A 27,301-nucleotide genomic window follows, 5' to 3' on the forward strand; every position below is an offset into this window, starting at 1 on the left:
GGACATGAGTAGAGGTTCCTTCCTCCACCATTTACATCATTTACCAAAACCAGTTTGTCTAACTTACACTTAAGGCTACATATTTGGCACAGAAATCATGGTGTTCAGAGTAATAGTGAATTTGAATAAAGTTTGTGGCCGCCGCAACAGTTCCTTTCCCCTGCAGGTGTTGCAACCTGGCTCACATGGTCACTCAGGTTTGACACATCCAACTTTTGTGCCCCTGTGTGCTAAGTTGCAACACCAAAGACATTTGGTTCTCTACCATTCTGTCTCCATCTACAGAGGGACAGTTGCGCCAAACCTCGGTGGCATTGCGACCATGTGGGTCAGGTTGCAACACTCAGAGCAGGTAGCCAGGCCCCCAGCACCACGGGACAGGAAACGCCACTGCAAGGTGAGCTCATTGTCCAATTTACACCCCCACTCCCTTTCCACGACACATCCTTGTTTTCCCTACCTTTTTTTGGAATTATTAGTAAAATTTGAAATTATTAACATGGGAAACCAGACACTAATTCAACCATAAATTCCTTTAGTAAGTCCAAGGCCAAATGGTATTTTATACAAATTGCTTTAAATATGCGTAACAGCCTAAAAATAAGCAATCACTACAGCCTATACAGTAATAAAGTATTTGTAAGCATGTGATCAGTATACTTACACATAGGCCAGACCTAGGGAAAACTATATCATCCTGGCATGCTCCAGCACGAGCAGGTAGGGTCTGACAAAGAACCTTCAAATTCATGGCTCTCTCTATACACTTCAGCTAACTTGCTAGTTTTAGCAAAAACCCAGTCTGAAGCAGTTTAGCCTTGCTATTTTCCTTCCTCCAAGGCCTTCCTTTCTTATCTCCTCCCCGTCCTTGCTTAGCAGCAGAACAGTGGGAAGGGTTGTGCTTGTTTCTTTGAAGAGTGCTTTCCTTTGTCTTCTTACTGCAGCTTTTCACTTTATCAGTTACTCTTTAAACCATACATCTTTCCCACACTACAGTATTATTCTCATGGCCTTCTTTTACTTGCTGATTGGGGCCTTTTCCTTACTAGCCATAAAGCAAATATATTATTTTCTTACCCAAACTTAAGCTAACTTTAATTTTTAATTTCATAAATATCCCTACACCTCTGCTGTGAAATGTATTAACATTTTCCATGGAACTCTCACAGCCTTACACATACTTTACCATAAGTTACTTACCATCACTTGAAGGGCTGGTCTACACTGGGAATTTATATCGGCGTAGCTACATCTCCCAGGGGTATGAAAAACTGATACCCCTGAGAGACCCAACTTTGCTCACTTACCCCCGGTGTAGAGAGCCCGAGACCAATGGAAGAATTCTTCTGTCAACCTAGCTACCCTCCTTGGGGAGGTAGATTACCTAGGCTGATGGGAGAATCTCTCAGCATATGCAGCAATTACACTAAAGCACTACAGCGTTGCATCTGTACCGTTGCAACGGTTTAAGTGTTTTCATACCCAAAGTCTTTATATTATATTATATTGTTCCAGTGTAAACACAAAAGGCTTTAGATGAAAATGGTCCTCCTTGCTGAGATAGCCTTTTCAGTGTGCAGTCACTCCTCTCCCACTTCCTCAGAAAGCTTATGCCGTGGGATGTAAGATATGTCCAACTAGCTGCCCTACACGCCACTACTTCTGATCAACAAAATAATAAAAATCTCAACAAGATGAACAAATGTTTTATAACCAAGTTAAGTTTTACTTTACATTAATGGCCATTACCCAAGTGAAAATAATTCACATGTTGAAACTACTACACTAACTGTGCTCAGGCACAATTCCATGTGCAGGTATTTCCTTTCAGCTTAACTGTTCTGTTTAGCGTTCCTCCTCCAACTATAGCTGCTCCTCTCTGCTCTTCTTCAGAAAACAAAAATAAATAATTCACAATAAGAAAATAATAATACTTCTAATTTGCATTTACATAGCACCTTCTGTCCAAAGTTCTCAAAGCACTTCTAAAACAGTGGGCATCGACTGAGAGTCTGCTACTTTCACAGAGTTCACGAGACAAACAAGCTATAGATCCAGTTCTCTGGTGCTTTTAATGCTACAAAACACATATCCAGGTTTCAGATCTAACTCTCTAGTATTCCCAGAGGGAAGACAACAGATGGTTTCATATAATTAAAAACTACACATAGCCCCTCCACTGCACCCTGGCAATCATTCATCCCACTCCTCCTTTAATGAAAGCATTAGAGGTTTAGGACCTTTCGCCAGTCCCTAGCACCATAAATTATGTGCACCTTGTTGACACCATATTACCTCCATGAAGCAAAGTTTTGTGGTTCTAGGGGGGTTTCTCTATACTTTCTATAGGCTTATAGTCTAACCATCAAGTGACGTTTTCAGGCTGAGGCTCCCACTTCTCACAGAGAATCTCTGGTCTGGCCACTGGCATAACACATTTTCATTAGGGATACCAGTTTAAGCAGCCATTCTAAAAGGTGCTTTTTAAAGTTTGCTATGACCTCACAACAATTCCTTCATCTGATACAATCCTATAAAGTACTAGGCCTGTTATTCACTCTTCCCTACAAGAAAAAGCATTTTGGAACACAGAAGCAGGTATTTAATATGTGAGGCAGAGTGAACCCTGTGACATTACACCCCATATTCTTCATAGAAATACTGTTATGATATGAATATGGCATAACTAAGATATGTTTTATGCAAGATGGGTCATGTGAGGTATCATTGAAAAGGTTATGATCTACTAAATGTGCTTATCCAATTTGTATGCATGTACCATTTCTGTATCTGAAGTTAGGAATACTGACAATTACAATTACAAACCAATTACAACTGTGTGCGTACTTGGGGGAACACCCACCAGAATGTAGGCCTGAATGAGCCATTTAAGGAGGACAATAGAACTTTGAAGATACTAATCTCCCACCTTCCTGAGGAGCTTCCTGGGATGTTGTTTTGACACTGCAGGGTCACCTGATGATGTCATCTAATACGGAGTACCACCTTGGACACTGCTGGTATTTTTCCACTGGAAACAAAGGATTCCCGCCTTATGTAAATCCTACTTAAGGCTGGGAAGTAAGTCAATCAGGGCTCTTTTCCATTGCCTCCCTGCCCAAGAAGGAAGACTGCTGAAAGCACCTGAAGGGACAAAGGAACTAAGCTGAGGAAAGGCCAGGACTTAGTCCAGGCTTAGACAGGGGTCTAGTCTGTAAAGAAAAATAACTGGAACTCAAAGGTGCATAAACTCTGCAACCTGCCTAACACAATATTTAGGGTGAGAAATTACATTTTGTAACCTGTTTCTTTAGTGAATTAAGTTTAGGTTGTGTGTTTTATTTGCTCAGTAATCTGCTTTGTTCTGTTTGCTATTCCTTATAATCACTTAAAATTTACCTTTTGTAGTTAATAAACTTATTTCTTGTTTATTTCAAAACCCAGTTTGTGCAATTAATATCTGGGAGTAGGGGGGAGAAGCTGTGCATATCTCCTTACACATTGAGGGAGGGGGCAATTTTTATGAGCTTGCATTGTACAGGTCTCTCTATACAGCACAAGACAGTATTATTCTGGGGTTTACACTACAGATGCTGTGTGCACCAGAGTGCTGGCCATTCCCCTAGCTGAATCCTCCGACACAGAGCTGACTTCAGTCTGTGTCTGCAGCTAGGTGTGTGTGCTGAGTGTGCCTGAGTGTGTGCTGGAAAGGGGCTTGAGAGCCTGGCAGAGCAAACCAGTGCAAGGGAAACCCAGACTGGTAGGACTGGCAGGCTCAGTGGGACCCCAGCACATCTGGTGGCACCCTGATAGGGGGGGTCCAACCTATCACAAACCCACCTAAGCATTATAATCTCACCTGTTTTACTGGGCGCAGCTCCACTGCTTCATTAACAATGACTCTCAAAACCACAAAAGCACCCATCTATAGTTTCCAAACAAGGGCCAGTTCATTCACTTCCTCTGAAGCAGTTGGCCCTGGCCAGTGTCAGAAACAGGATGCTGGATTAAGTGGACCACTGGTCTCATCCAGCATAGCAATTCCCACGTCCTACATCTCCTCTCACAGTAAAACCCACTGGAGGGAGGGACTGAAGGGAGAAAATCTTCATGAGGTTCATTTTGTTAAATTCCTTCCACATTATTCTGCAGGGGAGCAAAGAATCCAGCTCCTACAGAGCAGGCTGTCAGGGTCTTCACAAACAAAACAGATCTCAGATGCCTGTGAAAGGCAAAGGCATGCCCCTCACATATACACACAGTCTCTATAGCAATATGACTGGTAAAGGGAGATCCCCACCATGGAAGGATTACTACCTTTTCCAAATAATCTCTCCAGGGCCAGTGGGGGAACAATAACCTCAATCATGCATTGAACTGGGGAGTGGGGAGCACAAATTGGTCCAAGACATGTTAAGTAGGTCTTTAGTCAGTTTTAAAACACACATAGCTCACAGAACAGTTCTTTTCCTCAGCCTCACTCATAAACCTATAATGGCTTCTGTAAACCAACAAGAGCTGTTCCCTCAGGAACCCCCCACTCCGCCTCCCCAGTCCCATTTTGTTGTGCCTGTATAATACAGAGTCCAAATGGCACGGAAACAGGGACCTGATCCTCCAAGGTGTTGAGACTCACTGGACCAAATTCTCTTTCACAGGAAAGAAGTCTCTCTTAGAGTCTAATAAAATATATCTCTGCTAGTGTCCCGGTGCTAGGAGTGAAAGAAGACATCACAGAAACCGTATTCAGTAAACTACAGTGAGTCTTTGTTTAAGATCAGCCCATAATTTTCATGTAAATTATCTACAAGAGGGAGACCATATGGCCAATATAATAGAAACATATTGACATTGGGAGGAAATGCTAATTAAAGATTTTAGATAAGGGCTACAGAGTTCAAACAATGCACATCCCTTAGTTACAAAGACATATGATTTCACTAAATTAGATGTAACGTTCCTCACTACTTCTATATATTTGGGCTTGTGACACAGAGGCCCAGTGGTGGTTCACTACTCTGTGTCAGCAACTCTTGTGAGTGATTTATACATTTGGTGCTTTAAAAAGGCAAGTTTCACAAAGCTGAAAAGAAATATGAGACAAACCAACTGGAACTATAACCAGAAAAACGTGAGTTATAATTGGGAATTGTTTAAGAGCATTTCATTAAATGGCCAAAAGCCAGAATCCCACAGTTGAGGAAGAAGGCTATATCCGTTTTAAAATGGCCTGGTTTAGAGGAAAAGTGAAGGTAGCTATAAAAAATAATAAAAGTATATATAACAAATGGAGGAAACGAATAGGAATGAATATAAATCAGAAGCTGGGAAATGCAGAAAATTGATAAGGGGCGCAAAGGGACACAAGGAAAAATCTATGGTCAGTAGAGTTAGACACAATAAGGAGGAGTTTTTAAAGTATCTTAGGAATACAAAAAATCCTAACAATGGCATTGGTCCATTACTAGATGAAAATGATACAATTATCAGTAATAGTGCAGAAAAAAACAGAAGCATTCAACAAATATTTCTATTCTATATTTGGAGAAAAACATGATGTAGTCATCTCATATAATAACACTCTTTCCATTCTACTAGTATCTCAGGAGGATGTTAAACAGCAGCTACTACAGTTAGACATTTTTTAAAATCAGCAGGTCAAGATAATTTGCATCCAGGAGCTTGCTAAGAAGCTCCCTAGACTGTAAATGATTTTTAGGGCTGTCGATTAATTGCAATTAACTCACATGATTAACTAAAAAAATTAATCATGATTTAAAAAATTAATTGCAATTAATGTTTAATCACACTGTTAAACAACAGAATACCAATTAAAATTTTTAAATATTTTTGGATATTTTTCTAAATTTTCAAATATGTTGATTTCAATTACAACACAGAATACAGAGTGTACAGTGCTCACTATATATTATTATTTTGGTTACAAATATTTGCACTGTAAAAATGAAACAGTATTTTTCAATTCACCTCATACAAGTACTGTAGTGCAATCTCTTTATCATGAAAGTGCAACTTACAAATGTAGAGGGTTTTTTTGGTTACATAATTGCACTCAAAACCAAAACAACGTTAAACTTTAGAGCCTACTTGTCCACTCAGTCCTACTTCTTGTTCAGCCAATTGTTAAAACGAACAAGTTTGTTTACATTTATGGGAGATAATGCTGCCCGCTTCTTATTTAAAATATCACCTGAAAGTGAGAACAGATATGCTAAACATTCGTATACCCCTTCATGCTTCGGCCACCATTCCAGGGGACATGCTTCCATGCTGATGATGCTCATTAAAAAAATAATGTGTTAGCTAAATTTGTGACTCAACTCCTTGGGGGAGAATTGTATGTCTCCTGCTCTCTTTTAACCACATTCTGCCATATATTTCACGTTATAGCAGTCCCGGATAATGACCCTGCACATGTTGTTTGTTTTAAGAACACTTTCACTGCAGATTTGACAAAATGCAAAAGAGGTACCAATGTGAGATTTCTAAAGACAGCTATAGCACTCGACCTAAGATTTAAGAATCTGAAGTGCCATCCAAAATCTGAGAGAGACGAGGTGTGGAGTATGTTTCAGAAGTCTTAAAAGAGCAACACTCTGCTGCAGAAACTACAGAACCCAAACCACCAAAAAATAAAATTAACCTTCTGCTGATGGCATCTGACTCAGATGATGAAAATGAACACACTGCTTTGAATCGTTATCAAGCAGAACCCATCATCAGCATGGATGCATGTCCTCTGGAATGGTGTTTGAAGCATAAGGTACATATGAATCTTTAGTGCATCTAGCACGTAAATATCTTGCGACGCTGGCTATAACAGTGCCAAGTGAACGAACGCCTGTTCTCACTTTCAGGTGACATTGTAAACAAGAAGCAGACAGCATTATCTCCTGAAAACGTAAACAAACTTGTTTGTCTAAGTGACTGGCTGAACAAGAAGTAGGACTGAGTGGACAAGTAGGCTCTAAAGTTTAACATTGTTTTGGTTTTGAGTGCAGTTATTTTTTTACATAATTCTACATTTGTAAGTTCAACTTTCATAATAAAGAGATTGACCTACAGTACTTGTATTAGATTAACTGAAAAATAGCTCATCTCAATTGATTAGACTCTTCCTGTTGGTATGCATACTTCCACCTTTTCATGTTCTCTGTATGTATAAATTTCTCCTGTCTGTGTGTTCCATTCTATGCATCCGAAGAAGTGAGCTGCAGCTCACGAAAGCTCATGCTAAAATAAATTTGTTAGTCTTTAAGGTGCCACAAATACTCCTGTTCTTTTTGCGGATACAGATTAACACGGCTGCTACTCTGAAACCTGAAAAATACTATTTCTTTTGTTTCTTTTTTACAGTGCAAATATTTGTAATAAAAAATAAATATAAAATGAGCACTGTATACTTTGTATTCTATGTTGTAATTGAAATCAATATATTTGAAAATGTAGAAAACATCCAAAAATATGCAAATAAATGGCATTCTATTATTGTTTAACACCACTATTAATTGCAAATAATTTTTTAAATTTCTTGACAGCCCTAATGATTTTCAATAAGTGTTGGAACACCAGGAAAGTTCCAGAAAACTGGAAGAACACTAATATTGTGACAATATTTAAAAAAGGTAAACAGGATGACCTGGGTAATTTTAGTCTGATCCCAGGCAAGATAATGGAATGGGTAATATGGGGCTTGATTAATAAAGAATTAAAGGAGGGTAATATAATTAATGTCAATCAACATGGGTTTATAGAAAACAAATCCTGTCACATTAACTAGATTTTTTTTTGATGAGATTACAAATTCAATTGATACAGTTGTTGATTTAATATACTAAGACTTCTGTAAGACATTTCACTTGGTACCACATGACATTTTGATTAAAATAACAGAATTATATTCAATTAATATGGCACACATTAAATGGATTAAAAAATGGCTAACTGATAGGTCTCAAAATGTAACTGTAAATGGGGAATTTTCATCAAGCAGATGTTTTGCCAGTGTGGTTCTCAGGTATTACTTCTTGGCCTGACACTATTTAACATTTTTATCAATGACCTAGAAGAAAACATAAAATCATAACCGATAAAGTTTGCAGATGACATAAGAATTGGGAAAGAGGTAAACAATGATGAGGACAGGTCACTGATTCAGAGTGATCTGGATCATTTGGTAAAGTGGGTGCAAGCAAACAATATGCATTTTAATACAGCTAAATGTAAATGTATACATCTAGGAACAAAGAACATACGCCATACTTACAGAATGGCGGACTCTACCCTGGGAAGCAGTGACTCTGAAAAAGATTTGGGGTCATGGTGGATAATAAAATGAACATGGGCTCCCAATATGATGTTATGGCCAAAAGAGCTAATGTGATCATGGGATGAATAAAGAGGGGTACCTTGAGTGGGAGCAGAGAGGTTATTTTACCTCTCTCTTTGGCACTGGTGTGATCACTGCTGCAATACTGTATCCAGTTCCAGTGTCCACAATTCAAGAAGGATATTGATAAACTGGAGAGGGTTCATAGAAGAGCCGTGAGAATGATTAAAGGATTAGAAAACATGCCTTACAGTGATAGATTCAAAGAGTTCAATCTATTTAGCTTAACAAAGAGAAGGTTAAGGGGTGACTCAATTACATTCTTTAAGTGTCTATATGGGAAGTAAATATTTTTAAATGGGCTCTTCAATCTATCAGAGAAAGGTCTAACATGATCCAAAGGCTGGAAGTTGAAGCAAGCCATATTCAGACTGGAAATAAGGCGTAAATTTTTGACAGTGAAATTTTAGCCAGTGGAACAACTTAACAATGGTCATGGTGGATTCTCCATCACTCACAATTTTAAAATCAAGATTGGTTGTTTTTCTAAAAGATATGCTCTAAGAAAATTTTGGGGAAATTCTGTGGCCTGTGTTATACAGGAGGTCAGGCTACATGATCACTATGATCCCTTCTGGCCTTGGAATCTACCAACTACTATACACAGAGCACTGAAAAGCAATCAGATAATCATTTTTGGTCATTATTGATTTGAACCAAATTCAAATGAATGACTTATCGCCCAATCCTGAGAACTATGGGCTTAACTTAAATGAATTGCTCCATTCACATCAGTGATACCATGCATGCAACTAAAATTAAGCACATGCATAAGTATTTGTAGATCAAGTTGAAAATCTCCATATTAACTGGCATGTTTACCATCTATCACTCTGTAAATTGCATCCTTCCCCACCTTTTGTGTTTAGTCTCTTTAGGCCCTGGTCCTGAAAAACACTTACGCACATTTTATGAATAAGTGCAGTCCCAGGTATGCAAATCTAAACACTGGCGTAAAACCACTCACAAAAGTGAACTCACAACATGCTAACCATGAAGTAGACACAATCCAGTATACTATCTTTGACCAGAGCTATTGACTTCTTAATAAAAACCTTTTAAGGGCTTGTCTAGATGGCATGGCAATGTGCGCCTCAGAGGTGTGATTTCTAAAGCACACTAGTATATTTGCTTCATTGGTTCACGCAGACCCTGCTGGTCCTTTAGGAACCTTTAGGGTACACCAGCTGGGTCATCAAAGACTAATTAATGCACAACATGTTATTGTGCTTTGGAAATCATACCACTGTAGTATTCATTACCCCACTATGTAGGCAAGCCCTAAAACAGGTGCTAGAAAGCAGCCACTCAGTTCCATGAGTGCAACAAAAGTATGTTTCTGAGGGGTACACAGTTCAAGGTGCATTTTCTAGTTTGTCATATCAAATTCAACATATACACAGAATTTCACGAAAAACAGACAATTTAAAAATGCAACCTAAAAGAATAAAGAAGGATTTGTCTATATTGTGACAACTTCTCCATTTCCCTCCTACCTACAACACAGCACATAAGGTCCTATCCTTAGACATGCAAGTAAATTTGCTCATGCAACTAGTCATATTAGCTTTGATGGGACTGCTCATGTAAGTAAAATCACCCATGTGTCTAAATATCTGAAGGACTAGGCTTTTAATCTGCAGCTCCCAAACCTGATCATTGCATTTGCTTGGGCTACAAGTAAAATTATCTATTTGAGCTCTTAAAGTTGGGTTTTCTCCTATACCTCTTCCTGTCTTGAAAAGAAAAGATAAAAGAAAAGAAACCTCATTATGCAGAAAGTACAGTACTTGTCACACAGCCAGCCTGAAACAATAGTGTTTGCTCTGCATGTATCTGATCAAGCTGTTATAACTCTTTAACTTTGTAGTTTAACAATTTCCGGGAAAGAGCTCAGGGTTCAGGCAAGAGATCACACTGAAAGAAAGATGTGTATAGTTACTGGAAGGATCAGGTAGCACCAGTTTGGTGGATGGAATCATTAAAGATTTAACAAGAGATGTCACATGCAAGCTGAAATATGGGTGACAAATGCCATTGTTTGATGCATTTGTGAAACAAATTTGTTTGAAAAACTGAAACAAAATGGAGGTACCTCTGGAAGAGGAAGACAGCACTTTCACCAACATTTCCTTGGCAGATGATTCAGGTAAGAAGCCAGTCATTTGATTATAGAACACAACAAACTCCAAGACTAAACAATAATATTAGGCAATACAAGTCTCTGTGTGCACACGCAGATCTCTCGTTATCCACTAGAATGTTATTTTTAGGAAATGCCCTTGAGTAAATTTTTCTAGTTGATTAGTTGAATAAGCCTTGTGATTTTAATAAAAATTGAGATTTTTCTGGGGAGTTGTGGAAGTAGTCTAAATAGTATATGGTGACACGTATTCCCAGCTGGAAATTGTGTAGCCTTCCACTATTTTAGTAGGAAAAATACAGTACATTTGTTAGCTCAGTAGCTGTTACTGTTAAAAATAAAATAAAATACCCATTGAATACAGATTAGCACCATAATCAATATACAGCAGATAAAGGTCACACAAAGTGTCACAAATTAATTAGTGACTGGAATGGCATAATCTATTTAAATCCCAGCTGTTATGCATTTAATTGTTTTTAAAGAAACTGTAAGGGCACCTGTTTGTGGACCAAAAAATTATTTGGAATGAGGAATAGGATATTTCTATTTATGGGAAAAATTGAATGTGTTATACCATGCACATGTAGTAAAATTATTAAAGAGGACAGGCCAGATTCTCAGCTGGCATAAATCAGCATGACCTCAATGGAACAATGCTGATTTACATAGGCCAGAAATGTGGCTCATTGATTACTGTGTAAAGCATGGCCCATTTCTTCTCATTCTACATATGACTCTTTATTATAACATTTTATTTTGTATAGTGTCTTTGTTCATACTGTCTCCCATAATTCAGACTTTTAGGATCTTATTCTCTACCAGCATCATATAAGTGTGATGGAGCAGAGAATCAGACCCTTAAGTATTATTTGATTGCTTTAGAAAGCATGTATCACTATAATAGCTAGGCGTTTATATGCAAAATTGAAACTATAATTTACATAAACTCATGGGTGGTGTGTATAAGGGGCTTGGGGAGGCTAAGCCTCCCCAAATTAAAAAGGCTGGCCATGCAGGGGGCAAATGCCATATACGGCACAGGTCACCTCCCTTTAGAGGCATGCCAGCCTGCCGTCTTTGCGCTCTGTGCAGTAGCGCCAGAAGCTCCCTAGAAGTGTGTGTGTGTGTGGGGGGGTGGCACCGGTGCCCAGACTGTGGTGTACTCCATCCTATCCTGTCCTGCCTCTTCCCCACAAGGCCCCACACTCATGCCGCCTCTTCCCACCTGCTCCACTTCTTCCCCTGAGGTCCGTGTTTGGGCAGGCTACACAGAACGGAGGGGTTGGGGGGACGTGTTTGGGATTTATTGGTCATGATCCCCAGGCAGCGTGAGCCCAACAAGCCAGTGGATTGTTCCCCCACCACAGCTGGCTGTGGGGGAGGCAGGTCACCCAGCAAAGGGGCGGGGAGAATGGCAGCCTTTGTTCTGTGCCCCAGGGCAGCACCCACTCAGCCCAGCACAGCTCTTGGACGGCTGGGGTGGAGGGACTGAATTCCCGGTCAGCTGGGGCTGCTCTTCCCCAGGCCAGACTCTGCAGGGAAATAAAGAGGGGTGGGCAGAAGAGTGATTCACAGAGTATCAATTACGTGGCTGTCTAGCACTCCCCTCCTGCCCAACCCCCCCCCCCACTATATCCCCTGCACAACCCACCTACACACACACATACTATACCCTTCCTTGGGTTTCCTGCCTATGAATTACTGTGTGTGGGGGGGAACAGGCAGAGAGGAGTGAGCTGTGGGCAATTTGGTGGCGGGTCCCGGAGTCCCTGTCGGAGGGAAGGACCCGCCGCTGAATTGCCGCTGAAGAATGAATGAAGCAGCGGTGGCAATTCGGCCGCAGGTCCTTCCCTCTGACAGGGACTCCGGGACCCGCCGCCGAATTGCCGCCGAAGAAGCGGCGGTGGTAGAGCTACTGCCGAAGCACCGCTGATCGTGGTAGAGCTGCACCCCTCCGCTTTGCGCGCCCAAGGCAAGTGCCTCACTCGCCTCGCCCTTGTTATGGCACTGGTGCTACAGCACCCAGGATCTGATTTTCAGAGGTGCTGAGCACTGACAGCTCATTAATTTGAACTAGATGTAGTTGCTCAATACCTCTTCAAATCACATCCTAAGCATCTCAAAAGTTATGCACTAGATACTTGACTGATGTGACTTGTCCAAAATCACACAGGAAGTCTGTGGTCACATCAAGAATAGAGGCCAGTCCTGTTCTTCCATCCCAAAACCACCAAGTCTCCTGAGTGGGTAACACAAACAAAGCTGCTGCCACCATCTATAATATTGATAGCTAACATGTCATTTGTCAGTAATTAAAAAACCCTCAAATATAAACACCCAAACTTGGAATTAAACATGCTAAACTAAATAAATACGTTTGCATCGAAAGCTGAAGTGTGCTACATTTGGTCCCTGGTGACCTATGGAGAGGTGTGAATTCCAGAGTTGGGGTCCCTTAATGTGACAGGTCTGCCACTGACCCCAGAAATTTTTGTCCCAGGAATCAACAGCAGGAGCAATAATTAATAATAGCACAGGAGAGAGAAATTAAGAGGTACTGAATAGGTAAAACAGAAAAGTGATGTTTTCAGATAGGATTTGAAATCACAGGGGCACAGGCATGCTGTTCTAAGAACAGTCATATGATTCAGACCAGTGATCCATCTAGTCCCGTGTTCTGTCTCTGCCAGTGGCCAGAACCAGATGCTTCAGAGCAAGATGCAAGAAGCCACCTAATCCCTAGTAGTTAGATACTGGTTTAAACCCTGAAGCATAAGGTTTAATATCACTTCCAAAATTTATGTTAGCATTAACTATGATAATGCTGGAGGGTAGGAACTGAGGAAGAGAAGGGTCTTGTTACTATAGTGGTAAGACTGGTGAGAGACAGAGATGAGGCCAATTACAGATGAATGGGAAAAGAAGGAAGGGAATTAGAGTGAGAGAGAAAAAATTCCAAGAAAATAATTACAGCCAGTGCAAGGAGGGAGCAAAAGCAAAAGGCAATTTGAAACTGGACCCTGAAATGAATGATAAGCAAGTGGACTTTGCTTGAGCATGAGCTGATGTGATTGCAGAAGCAAATGCTCCAGTTAAATTAAGTTTAAAGTCTGATCACAGAAAGACACTCATCTTAATCAACTGTAGTAAATATTTTTGCACCAATCCTATCAGAAATGGACAAAAATAAAGAACTTTAATACTGATGAAGATAATAAGTATAGCCTACAAGAAACATATTGTGCTACATGTGTGTGCTACCTGATAACATATCAGACCAATAAACATTTAAACTGCAAGTTTTCATATCAAAGTTTCTCTAGTATAGGCAAAGCAAAAAGCCAGGGAAAACTGTGGCTAAGCAACAGGGTTACTGATTCTGATTAACTGACTGCAAGCCACGAATATTTAATATCTATTGCTATTTCATAACAGCAGCATTTCTTCATTTTGTTGTTAAAACCTAGATTTTTTAAATTTCATTTTTAATTTGAATCAGACAACTAATACAAAATGGTAGTAAAAGATAAGCTTCATCGGCAGTATAGTAGCAGCACAGACATCTAGGTGTGTTGAGAAGCAGTAATTTATATTTGTGAAAAGGTAATTATTCCCACGTTTGGGTAAAGAAGTAAAGAGATATCTTTTCTTTTACATACTAACAACACTTTACAAACTTCTCAAAGAAGTTTACGGACTCAACTGATTGTGTAAAGTAAATAAAGACAAAATTTCAACTAAATGGTGAGAACAGCACTTATTGTTAATTGTAGAAGCTAGGATACTGCCATTCTGTACACTGTGTTAAAGGCAACATGAGCTGGAACAAACACTGAATTTATGCCTGTTTACTTCTTTACAATGTATAAAGAAGGCCCACATTTTTTTCTGCTTTGTGGATTGGTGTTTTATATATGCATGTATGTACAAGAAAATCAGGGTAAACAAGAGCTGAATTTCTAACGGAAAAAAATTTGGACATGACAAACAAAACCCTTCTCCACAGACCTTTCAGGCCTTCTTTATGTTGTACTTCACAAAGAAGCAAAAAGCATAAACCTACTTCCCCCTCATTGTAAGGTCACCATTAAAGCTTTGGTGAGCTATGACTCATTGAAAGGTCTTCTCACAAAACACAGCAGTACAAGGGCTACATTAGCAAAATACCAGGACCATGCCATGTACTTTATGTTTGTCATCCATAGCCTGAAGCTGGGGGGAGAATCAGTAGGACAAATTTTTAAAAAATTGGATGTCAATTTGTGCTTTGGGAAAAATGCATATCCAACTCTCCTGGGTGAACAAAATGGATTATTCGGTATACAAATAGGTTCTTGGCAAACAGTTTGAATATGCAGTTGCCATATTTCTATGTACAAATGAGGGTTGCATGCATGCACACATTTTCTCACATGCAGGTGGGACTCCATTTTAAAAAAAAAATTCTTACTTAAATGGTTTCATCATCATCATGTTCCTATTACACTTCTGGTGTTTAGGGCAGTGACGAAGCTCCTTCACTCCTGTCTGTTTCTGGCAAGTCTTTCAATGGTTCCCCAGCTGTGCCCCAGGTTTTTCAGCTCGGCTTCCACAGCTCTTTGCCATGTTGTTTTCGCTTGCCTTCAGGTGTCCATCTTATTGCTACTCCGGTGATGGAATCAGTTTCCATCTGAAGCACATGAGCAATCCATCTCCAGTGCCTCCTGGCGATGATGGTCCTCAGATCCTCTTGGCTGCACTGTGTCAATAGATCTTGGTTTGATATTGTTCTGGGCCAAAAGATACGGAGGATTTTTCTGAGGCAGGTTGTATGGAATGAAGACAGTTTGGACATGTCATACTTTCTCATTCCCCAGCATTCTGCACTATAAAGTAGTGTTGAAAGTATGCAGCTCTGATAAATCTTGAGTTTGGTTTTGGTGTTGTATTTTGATGATTTCCAGACTGTACTTAAGCTCCTGAAGGGGTTCCTGGCTTTATTGATTTTGTTTTGAATGTCCTGGCTTGTTCCACCATCCTGGCTGATGGTGCTGCCCAAGTATGTGACAGTTTCTACATTGATGAGAACATAATCCTCTATCCATACTGGTGATGGTGAGGCAATATTAAAGGTCATGATATGTCTTATTGTGATTGATTTTCAGTCCAATTTGCAGGCTGAATGCATTGAGTCAAATTGTTTTTTCTTGTATATGGTGTTGGGTATGTGATAGGAGAGCAACATCATCTGTGAAATCCGGGTCTTCAAGGGATGAGAAGTTTGTCCATTTACTGCCTAAATTAAATGGTTTACTTAGTGTTAAAGAGAGGAAATATAAGTAGACTACAAGCTTGTTGGGTCAGGAACTGTTTCTTATTCTGTATTTATACAATGCCTACCACAATGGGGCCCTGATTTCAGTTTGGGCCTATTGGTGCTACTGGCATACAAATAATAATATGAGACAGATTAGTACAATAACCTGAGACACAGAACTCATTCATTCAAATACTAGCTTGATTTTGTTTTGCAAATAAAACTGCCATTATGAAACTATTATGGATAATATTAATCAACACTTTTTCTGCTTTTGGTATAGGTCTTTAGCTGTGATTGTCAAGTTGCATGAAGGTGCCATGTGTTACTTACAGCACTTCTTATAGCTAGTGGCAAAATGTAATAATAATTGTATCGCATTCTGGCAAAAGCAGCATTACTTGAAAATCTTATCAAAGGCCATCTGTCATCTCTGCAGATAAAGAAAAGACTTGATATTAGGGACCTGTAGTAGTTAGCACTGTTAGTAAAAAGTATCAAGCAGTTTGTATTCCTTTTAATTCCCCCCCCACATGACAATATTGGTTAAAGAAGGAAAGACTGCGGTCTAAAAAGTGATGTGCCATACTCATTTCAGAATTTGTACGACAGATCCTATTGTTGATGAAAAGGGAGCATACATTCCTGTTCTAATGGGGAACAGTGAAGCCTGTGTTGTCAATCAGTGGAAGCAGACTCCTCCTGTGCCTGTAACATCGTCAAAAAGGAAGTGAATGGTTTATTGGTTTACCCTATGCATCATGGAAAAACCCATGATGCAGACACGAGTTTTAGAAATAAAACACCCGAAAGTGTTCACCACCAGTAGGAAGTGACAAGCTATATTACTGTTTGTCTGTTGTGTCAGGAGCCAAAACATGCTGAGATTCTCTCTCTCTTTCTAGTCATAATATAATTGTACATATTTATGCACTCAAATAATCTTGACTATTAATGATGCCTTATATGCTGAAAGATCATTGCTATTATATGGAAAATACTTTTTTCAGTGAAGCTGAATAAATTAATTCCTTTTGCAAGCAATGTCAGCTAGTTTTAGGAAATCTTAATTGGAACTTGGGATACATGTAAGTATAGATAATTACTTTTGTACAGTGAAACTCGCTGTTCCTGTAAATTGAAGATAATATGGGCTACAGTACCATGAATACCTCTCCTGGTCTGGCAAAATGCCTTAGATAATATTATAAAGAAAATTAATAAGAAATGGATTAGTGCTGGTTCTTAGTTACATGTAAATCAGTTGTGACTTCAGGGTCACTGATGTCATGCTAAAAATTATACGCTCTCTCGCTCTCTGTGTAAATCTTCAGTCAGAAAATCCACTTAGCTGAAGTAAATGATCTAGTGTGCAATGTAAAAACAGTTTTAATAAACAAAGAGGCTGAATAGTGGAACATTACTTAGGGCAGTGTTTAAGTATTTCAAGTAATAAAAAGAATCCTCTTATTTCTTCTTTAAACAGAGCTGAGTAGATATTAGTATCTTGGTGCGCTGCTTTACAAGACAGAACAATCAATTTTCAGCATATGTGATTAGTAATAAAATGTTTTCTTCAAGATAAAGGGCACTGAATTTCAGAAACAAAAATAAACTACCAAAATTCTATGAACATAGTTTATGCCTAATCTCTCAACCTTCTGGTGAATTTTTCAGACAGTCTCTACTACTCAAAAACAAATAACCAAAATCAAGGATGACTAATTTGCACTTACTAATATGCAAATAAATATCTGCCCTTTTGATTTTCTCCTTCCCAGTGAGAGGGGAGCCAGGTGGCAGCAGATCTGCTTCTAGGTTCTCGCCAAAGGGTAGTTAATCTTCAGAAAGGCAAACCTGCCAATAAGCACAGGACCCACCAAGGCAGAGGAGGAACTTTGTCACAGTGCCTACAAAACAAATGTGGCAGTATATGATTCAAAGAGCTAATCTAGTTGATTGTTCTACAGTAACACATGCAAGGAAACAATTTTATAAAAAGAGCAATGTAAGCCTCAGATACGATAAAAGAACACAAAGCACATTTGCCTTCCCAAATGATCAGAGTTACGTATCAAAAACAGACATTATGATAGTATCCTACCCCAAACTGAGCAAAGTAAAACAACCCCTGACAGCACCGCACATGACAAAATGGAAAACAAAGGCAAATCGGAATTTCCAGTGTTTTAGCCAACATGATTTTATAATTCAGACAACTGAATTATAAAAAGAACAAAAGAACAAGCTAGAATAATGGTTTGATGACATCTTTTACAAGCAGTTACACTCAGTCATAGAAAGAGTCATAAACTAAGTAAAGACTCCATTGCAAGCCCACTCCATCTTAAAAAAAAACCAACAACCAAAAAGACTTCTAGGATTAATTCATGAACATTTTTACAAAATAATAACAGCATCTACCATAGGCATTTTGGAGTCTTCCCCATTATTCTCCTCCTCCTTGCATTTGTATAAATGTTATGAATGGTTATTGAACCACTAATTTAGATGGAGATTAGTTTGGAAAACTAGCAATTATACCACACCAGTGAACACCGCAATTTGTGCAAGAACCAGGTCTTTTGCACTTTAGAGGCCTGTGAAGTGCTGAATATCTTATACCTTCAGCTCCCATTCTTTTAATGGGAGTTAAATGAACCCCCATGACTGATTAAGGAGTGGTACTGCTAGGATCCAAAGCTCCCTCTCTTAAAACAGGGAATAATGGGAGGGAGAAACTACTACAGCTATGAAGAGAAGCCTCCTCAGGTAAAAAACACCTGTAACATTTTTTTTGTTTGTGGACAAAAACAGGGTGGTTTTTGCCTGGTAAACAAACTCCACATATGCACACATACATATGCAAAAGCCGTCCATGCGCTTGAGTTTAGAAGGAATTTAATTAAAAACAGGAGAAATGGATTGTGCTGGTGGTTTTGTTGTAGCAGTGCTATGCTCGGTCTATGCCAGAGATCTAAGATGACTCTTGGTTGCCAGGCTGGCAGCATAACAAGGGCAGCATGCAAGATCATAGGGAGAGAGCTAGCTTCTACTAGTCATTCTACTAGTAGCACTCGCTGGCCAATCAAGGAGTGTCACTGACAAGCTCCAAAGTCATAGCTACAGTACTGGGGGCTTGTTTTCAGGGATTAGAGAGGATTAGAGAGGTTAAAAAAAAACCTTTTTCTAAAAGCAAACAGCTTGCAGCAGCTCTAATTACAAAGGCTCTATGACAGAGAGGGTGAGGCTCAGCCATAAATCCTTTCATATCCTGAGAAACTTGTTCATTTTTACATAAACTGTTGCTTGTTAGGTAAAAAGAAGAGTGGGTTTTGTTTGTTTTTTAAATTAGCACTGCATTTAGGAGGCATCCATCAACATGGTACAGTATCATGGAATACTTTCCAAGGTGTAAATACAGCAGAAAACACACTTCCTCCCCAGGAAGGGAGTGTATAGTCCAAGACACTCACCTACATACCCATGTGGCACAAGTTACCTATCTATAACCAGGTACTTATGTGCTGTCCCATCCACCTTGAAAAAAAACACTGTGGTATAAGATGGCTAAACTTGAGGTATCAACAGCTTATAAAGCAGGAGAGTTCAGAACCTGCAGTTAGTTGTATCTGACATCTGATTCTCTACATTGCATTGTCAGGATGAGACTTGAACATAGAAGCAAAACCAAAACAAACAAACAAATAAAACACGCTAGTGGCTTCTTTAGGTCCAAATTGACTTTAGTGGGAGCCGTGTATGCGCATTCAAGGACAGATTTTGGCTGAAACACACTAAAAGCTATCAAAAGATTTCCAATCTAAAAATTCCAAATTGCTCAGGTACTACTGATACAGAATATCTTGCATATCATACCATTGACATTAATGTCCAGTCTTTGTGGCAGGGACCATCTTTTTGTTCTGTGTTAGTACAGTGCCTAGCATAAAACTGTCCTGTCCCATGATTAGGGCTCCTAGCTGCTACAGCACTAAGTGAAACAATAATAATAATATTGAAAAAGTGTTTTAACATGGAAATCTGTAGAAAGTCTAGATGACAAAAGAAATAATCACAAACTTGTGCCTTACATGTAGTATTCGTATTTGCCCTATTATGTGGTTATGATACATTCTAGCAATATTTTTATGGTCTCAGAATACTACATTATCAGATTGTATTAATTTAAAATTATTAATAGAGAGAATATTGATAATTAATGGTTACATACATACAGCTCCACTCTATTAACCTAACTTTAATAAAATGGCATTTCTGTACCATTAACACAACATGAAGTGATTGTGCAATCTACAGTCTAATCAGAAAAAAATATCTACATGCAAATAAGAACTTTCCTGAATCTATTTAAAAGAAAAGAGATCTGTGACTAGCCTAACTAGACACTAGAGGTCTCTCTTACACCATCATTGGTTCTCATTTCATTGGTAGAACTGAGAGGTGAGCCTGATTGTGGGTGAAGGCTCAGACTCAAACATCACAATGCAGCATTACCATGTCACCATATACAATAATTACATAGGCTTTATAGAGCACTGTATACCATTGAAGCATTGTACAAACATTAACAAAAACAGTAATCTAATTTGAGCTTCATAGCAGTCTCCCAACCAGTGCACTCTAACAAAATGCCCTCATCTCGGATCCTATGGTACAGTGTAAGAGGAGGTGCACTCATCCAATTTTGGGTCGGTCCACTAACTGAACCAGTTCCCAACATAAATTAAAGAAGCCTGATGGTTGATCTAACTTATGGTGACTACAGTTTTGAATGACCATTCTGGCAGCTGGGTCATAAGAGCTCCCTAACCATGCCCCCTTGCCAACCCCTGTGTAGGAAGCTGGGACAGCTGCAAGGTGCAACAGTGTCTCTAGGTCACAGCAGTTCTCAACCAGGGGGCCGCAAACAAGATTCAGGGGGTCTGCCAAGCAGGTCCAGCGTTAGATTTCCTGGGGCCCAAGGCTAAAGCTCTGGAGCCCCACAGGGGCTGATGCCCCAGAATCCCACTGCCTGGGCTGAAGCGGAAGCCTGAGCAACTGAGCTTTGCAGGGCCCTGGGCAATTGCCCTGCTTTCTACCCCATAAGACTGGCCCTGGCTGTTATATGCAAAAAAAACAGTTGTGGTGACACAAGTGGGCCACGGAGTTTTTAAAGCATGTTGGGGCGGCGGGGGGAGGCTTGGAAAGAAAAAGGTTGAGAGCCCCTGCTCTAGGTCACCTGAGGATTCCTAACTACCTGGGGAAATCCTTCAGTATTGGCTAAGCCAGCCTTAGGACAGCTTTCAGTCCAAAGTTGCCCTATCCAGATCAGGATCTGGAGCTTTGATTGAAACTCTCAGAGTAGCTGGCTTCTCTTTTGCCTGATAAACACAGGTTATGAGTCTCATTTTATGAATTACTTCCCACTGCCATGAATAGTCCCATTAAAGTAAATGAGACTACTCACAATATTAAGTACTATACTACTTCTGCACTTACCAAAACATAAAGATGTTCATAAAATCCAACCGATGTGCATAAAAAGCAATAGAACTTCAAATGGTTTGGGAATTAGTGACTGATTCGGATAAGTATCCATGTTTACCCAGAGATTAAATCCCACAGATGCTGCACAAGTGTCCCTCCCTCAACACTTGATGCAAAAAGACTGTTGTACCTTGGAGATACACCTTGTGATTACTGGCACGTATCAGAAACACTTCTAGAGGGTGGAGTGTTACTTAGCCTTTTTCCCCATTCAGAACTAATTTGCATGTGCCCGTGCTCCTGGCTGCTTTGGTAAAATTTTGCATATGCAATATTGCCAACCTCAAGAGATCAAAAATAATGGGTCAGCCCTCTCGCCCCCACATAATGAAATTGGCCCATAAAATCATGATTTTTTTTTAATTCCAAGAAATATTTTTGTGTCTTGACTTTTTAACCTCTATTCCTCTGCCAGTATGTGTGTGATAATTTCAGACTGAAAAGTCAATCTTTAAATGAACTAAAAAACCACATACACCTCTCCCTGCCTGCTCAGATAAAGATTCCAGTACTTACCCTCTTCTCATCCCTAAGATAGGGGAACCACCATCCATTTCCTATTGCTGTCTTGACCCAGCAGCAACACTTCTATCACAACCAATTTCCAAGAGTTGGCACCACCACCTTTCCCCCGATGCTCAGGGGACTCCCCTTCCCCACCCACAGGCTGAGGGAAGCCGCCCTCTGATCCCCTCCACGTCCTACCCCGACTATCCTCTGTACCTCCTCGGCTCCCTACTGCATGCCCCCTGAAACCACTAAATCTGCCTTCTGCTCCCCATCCTGCTTTCACACTGTCTCTTCTGCTCCCCACAGCCCCTGTCTCTGCGCAGCCCCCTACCACTTGGCAGCCGTTCTGCCTGGGGGCTGGCTTCAGCCCCTTGACACCCGAGGGCGAGGATAACTTCAGCAAGGGCAGCCCCATGCGGATGGGCTGTCGGGACAGGGCAGCCCCGAGCTGGGACAGTCACAGGCGATGGGGCCATTGTAAATAAGGGACAAATTCATGAGTTGGCGCCTCGCGTCATGTTTCAGGAGACCGGGTAGAAAACAGCCCAAGCGGTCAGCGCTGGGACACGCCTCAGTCCTGCTGTGCGGGTTGCCAGGGCAACGCCCCCCTCTGCTCCGGGGCACTCCACCCCCCACGCGCACTGCGGGCACCACCCCGCCCAAGGCCCCAGCGAGTCTCTGGACTTTAGCACTCCTATGCCCCGCCCTCTTCCCCAAGCCTCCTTTTGGTCTCACAGGCCCCGCCCTCTATGGGACAGTTTATCCAATCAAGCAAAGCGCCAGGGTGACGTCAGGACAGATGTTAGCTCCCTTTGCTTATTTGCTGTCCCTGTGGAACGCCCCGCCTCCTAGAGCCGACTGATTCCTTCCGCCCCGCCTCCGCGAGAGTCTCCGCTCTGTTTGCTGGGTAAGCGAGGCGCCGTGTGCGCGCACCGGCCCTGGGCAAGGAGGCTGCGCAGGCGCGCTGGGGAGAGGAGGCGGAGCCGCGGTGAGTTGGTTCTGGGCACCGGGGACCGCAGCCTGTCGAGCAGCGGCGCGACTCCGAGGTGAGTGGGGAGGGGCCGCCCCGCTTGGGGCTCCCAGCCGAGCGCACCCGGCCAGCGCCCTGTAAGCGAGATTCGGCTCGGCTGAGCCCGGCCGGCGGCGGGGGCAGCGGCGTTGGTCGCTGCGGCCGGGCGGGGCCGAGGATACGCTAGGCGGCAGGCCGGGCCGGCGGGGCGGGGGGCTGTTCCGCTCAGCCCCCGGCCGCCGCTCCGCCCGTCCCGCCAGCTGCGCTGGGGGAGAGCAGCCCCTGGCGCTCAGCCCTGTTCAGCGCGGGCTGTCCACATAGCGAACCGGGCTGGAAGGGCCCGTGCCGGGGCCGAAAGCAGGACACAGCAGTCCCCAGACAGTATTGAGCAGGTCGGTGCATGGGAGAGGCGCCCAGCTGCCTGTCCTGTGAACTGACCCAGGCCGGATTGACGGCAGCTGTAGTGCTAGTCACTTACTCCCCGTAAAAGCAGCAAATTTACCCACGAAAGCTCATGCTCCCAAACGTCTGTTAGTCTATAAGGTGCCACAAGACTCTTTGCTGCTTTTACAGATCCAGACTAACATGGCTACCCCTCTGATACTTACTCCCCGTGTGTGGTGACAGACTACAAGACGTGCGGACTGGGACTAGGGCTGGGTTTGAAAGCCTCTCACTGTTCTCTTTGGTCTGTGTGTAAATGGGGACTGGGCAATACTTGACTCACCGTCGTAGCCCCTGTAAAATTCACCTCTAAAGATGATTACACGTACGTTATAGTAGTGGCTAGTTCTTCTTTTGATGTTATTTTTTTTCTCTTTAAGCAGAACTTCTCCCAGAAGTCCTGAATCCAGGAGTGGAAAGTTCCCATACCACAATGATGAATGCTGACATGGATGGTAGAAGGCCTTTATTCTTCTTAACTGATATTCTTTAGTGTAATAGCTAATTTTGCCAGAAAGACTGCACTAAAGTTTATGTGGTTTATTGCAGCTGTTGAGGCTGAAAATCAGGTGGAACTGGAAGAAAAAACACGTCTTATTAATCAAGTTTTGGAACTGCAGCACACGCTCGAAGGTTAGCAGTTTTGCCATCCTAGAATGTTACAATGTTGAACAGCATGCAGATATTTGTAGGGAGACTCCTTGTATTCTATGGTAGCACTTAATCCACTGATCAGAAGGGCAATCTAAAGTACTGCTGCCCATGGTCTTTATCCAAGGGAATGTTTACTGCCCAATGCAGAGTAAGATACATAAACATGATGGACAGATACTTCACTAGCATCAAACAACATTTTTCTGTTTATTTGTATGATGTAGTGTCCAGGCCCTTTGATAGACTCTCAGAAGTCAAAGTGGACCAGTTTCAGTAACTTTTAGTCATAGACAAAATATGCTTGTGGATGAGCTTATTAATGCTTGAAGTTCTGCAAATGTCTATGGCTGCTTAGTCAGCAGTAGATAGCATGTTAGCACCTGAAAAATTATGTGAATCTCAAAATAAATCTACAATTGAAATCTTAAACAGACCATTAACAGAATGAGATGGTTGGGTAACAAGTTTGCCATATGATAACACTGTTATGTTGCAAATAACTTGATTTAGCAAAAGATGGTTGGATGACACTTATGCTACTGTGGTGTTTCATATGTATTGCAGTTTTACCTTATGTAAAAACTTGATTTCGGTGCATCACATGGCTTAAGCGTGTTATGTGTTAAAGACAATTTTTTTTTAATAGATCTGTCAGCACGAGTAGATGCAGTTAAGGAAGAAAACCTGAAACTCAAATCAGAAAATCAAGTTCTTGGACAATATATAGAAAATCTTATGTCTGCATCTAGTGTTTTCCAGACAACTGACACAAAAAGCAAACGAAAGTAAGGGGTTGATTTCCAGATTACGCCATTGTATTGCTGCTGCTTTTTCTGTTTTCATTGACATAGGCTACATGAGTTAAAATACCTTAGTTTGTGGCATCCCTGGATATTTGAAGATTAATGGCTATTATAGACAGTTAAAAACATTATCATAAACAACTGGAGCCATGAGTTTGTGTATTGTTAGCCTTTGAGCAATGTGCAAATGTAATGTAGAGACTTTATAACTAGACTTGCATATTTGTTTCAAAAATCAACAATGGCATGTCTTGTCAAAACTGGATTCAGTTTGTCAGGTTAAGCAAACATCTGACTGTCAACTACTTTGAAGATTTTAGGATAGTGTCTTGTAGCAGAATAATACAATGAGGTGTAAAATGGTGTTAATCTTATTTTAAATGAACATTTAAACTTACTTTGCACCACCTTTTCTTCAGCTCAAAAAATAAGTTTAGGTATCTGTCTAGAACACTCATTACCTTCACAGATGAAAAATGACCATTTTAAAAAAAATATTTTGAACAGGTTAAGGATTTTCATGAAGTAGTAGAGAACAGTCACATCTCTAAGGGTTCTAATGGCTTCCTTGTTCTTGACAAACTGAAAATAACCTGTTTGTAAAAGATTTTGTGAGGAGTGCTGAATTAGTGGGATGTTAAACTGTTTACAATGTGATATCTTTCACACTTCAAACCAGTTTATTTTCTAACTGCTGGCAGTTTTTCTGTTAGCTAATGTCATTCAAGGAGGTGGTGTTATGCCATGTTGAGAACCACTCATCTTAGCATTCCTGCTTTTATACTGGGGGCTTTGCCAGCATAGCTATATTGTTTTTTCACACCCTGATGGACATGGCTATATTGACAAATCTTTGTAGTGTAGACCTGGTCCTAGCCTCCATGTGCCACTGGAGCCGTATGTAGGTGCCGAAAGCTAGCCTACTGTTTCAAACATCATTTGGTGCTCGAACAGCCTCCTTATACTGATTTCTGTTTCCATAGGTAGCAACTTCCAGTTTTTGCACTAATACACTTCCATGCTATTAGGAAGGGGTAGAAATTGGTAGTTATGTCTTTCTGAGATGGGATATTCTGGCTACATTAGTATTTGAAATGCTGTTTCAGCAGTTTCAAGGGGCTCAGCAACCATTCAGTTTTCTAGGGTAGACGTGTTAAATGGTCTGCTGTTACTAGGATTGGGCTGCAGTAAAGGTCAGCAAAGTTTTTTACAAATATTTCTAGTGTACGTCAGTATTAATAGTGAAAAAGCAAAAGGTACAAATAGGTAAGATTTCATTTATCAGTATTGAAACTTACACATCCCTCCCAAATGTCTTTGTATCAAGCTAGTTGATTTGCTGTGTTTTTATGAATGTTAGTTAAAACATCTTTTCAATAATGGAAATCACTTTTCCCATGTTAAGAGGTAAAGTAAAATGTGTTATTGTCAAGGCTGCATTTCATCACTACTGTGATGGATTCTGTAAAATAAAAACCAAACATGAGAATTATGTTTGGGTGAGTGGATATAACTGTAAAGAGTTAAACCAATGTCAGACTGAGCTTCCTTGGGCAGCTAAAGGAGCTAGAGCTCAGCAACAGCAAAGTGGTGACACAGGACCACATCTGTGAAAGATTGAGACTGTTCAGGCAATGGGGCCTTGGTCCCTCCCCCCCAACTGTTTAAAAAAAAAAAAAACCTGCACAAAACCTGGCTAGGGCTTTAACCCAACTGCCTGGCCAACATAGTAGCTGGGTCTTATAAACCCCTAACAGTAATTTTAAACTTCCTTGGGGTTTATCTGTCCCCTTTGTGCTTACTAAACACCCTGTGTGTAGTCAAGTACTGGTAGCAAATAGGATTAATCTTCTGCCTAATTACTTAGGTAAGTGGTGTTTGAGTATAAAACAGTACCCATAACGCTTGTCTTTAAAAACATATACTTTTGCTCCTTTCTCCGTAACTGTCCCATGACGCAAGGGATAGCATTAAACCCCTTTACATAATAGGAAAGATCCACCATTGTCACCTGGTGCACTTGTTAGAGTTGAGCCACTTTCCTAAAATCAAAGAGTAATCTTAATCATGTTTTGTATTAATGTAAGATTGGATAGTGGTATTTTAGCCATATGTATATAGAGTAGTCATTTCAACAGTAAACATTCTGCTTCCCACTATTGTGGCCTTTTAACTTATGAACATTTTGAAATTGTGTTGTATTTCTGTTTTTACATTTAATAAAAGCTTTTGACTTGTCTCAGTTGGTTTGTCTTAGAATGGACAGTATATAGGGTTGGAATGTTTTACGGATGTAAATGTTGGGAGTTAAGGCGGTTTTAAACTAATGTGAAAAAGTTCTACATAGAAATTAAACAGTAGGCATGATTAGCATTTGCTAACCACATGGAGTATATAGTATTTTTCAGTAAGTTGTCACTATCTAGGGCCCTGACACTGGTTGTCTCTGGGTACTAAAATTAAATTTATGCATAGCTAT

At 40.7% G+C, this 27,301-nt stretch overlaps 1 protein-coding gene and 1 long non-coding RNA gene across 5 annotated transcripts in view; one reads left to right on the plus strand and one right to left on the minus strand.

Annotated features, from left to right (window-relative positions):
* The window catches only part of LOC123372043, a 61,845-nt gene extending 61,081 nt beyond the window's left edge, over positions 1 to 764 (minus strand). Inside the window, exon 1 of the long non-coding RNA XR_006580062.1 lies at positions 665 to 764. This is a non-coding gene — a long non-coding RNA (uncharacterized LOC123372043). The remainder of the gene's footprint in view (positions 1 to 664) is intronic.
* Positions 765 to 10,300: 9,536 nt separating this feature from the next.
* SCOC (short coiled-coil protein) lies at positions 10,301 to 27,060 on the plus strand. Of its 4 annotated transcripts, none has more exons than XM_045019995.1 (4): positions 10,301 to 10,559; positions 23,749 to 23,820; positions 23,915 to 23,998; positions 24,666 to 27,060. In XM_045019995.1, exons 1-4 carry the CDS (start codon positions 10,496 to 10,498, stop codon positions 24,806 to 24,808), a joined length of 363 nt encoding a protein of 120 aa, XP_044875930.1. In that variant the 5' UTR covers positions 10,301 to 10,495; the 3' UTR covers positions 24,809 to 27,060. The 4 variants fall into 4 exon arrangements, with proteins under 4 accessions (XP_044875930.1, XP_044875933.1, XP_044875931.1 ...); XM_045019998.1 differs by lacking the exon at positions 10,301 to 10,559 and adding an exon at positions 22,798 to 22,819; XM_045019996.1 differs by lacking the exon at positions 10,301 to 10,559 and adding an exon at positions 22,827 to 22,958.
* The last annotated feature ends 241 nt before the right edge of the window (positions 27,061 to 27,301 follow it).

The sequence above is a fragment of the Mauremys mutica genome, chromosome 5 (assembly GCF_020497125.1).
Source record: "Mauremys mutica isolate MM-2020 ecotype Southern chromosome 5, ASM2049712v1, whole genome shotgun sequence".
NCBI classification, from domain to species: Eukaryota; Metazoa; Chordata; order Testudines; family Geoemydidae; genus Mauremys; species Mauremys mutica.

Bases quoted from the DNA above. Each gene is read 5' to 3' on its own strand.
- SCOC (XM_045019995.1), top strand. From the start codon at position 10,496: ATGGAGGTACCTCTGGAAGAGGAAGACAGCACTTTCACCAACATTTCC. The intron at 10,560-23,748 runs GTAAGAAGCCAG...CTCTTTAAGCAG, and splicing joins TTCCTTGGCAGATGATTCAG to AACTTCTCCCAGAAGTCCTG. The intron at 23,821-23,914 runs GTAGAAGGCCTT...GGTTTATTGCAG, and splicing joins GATGAATGCTGACATGGATG to CTGTTGAGGCTGAAAATCAG.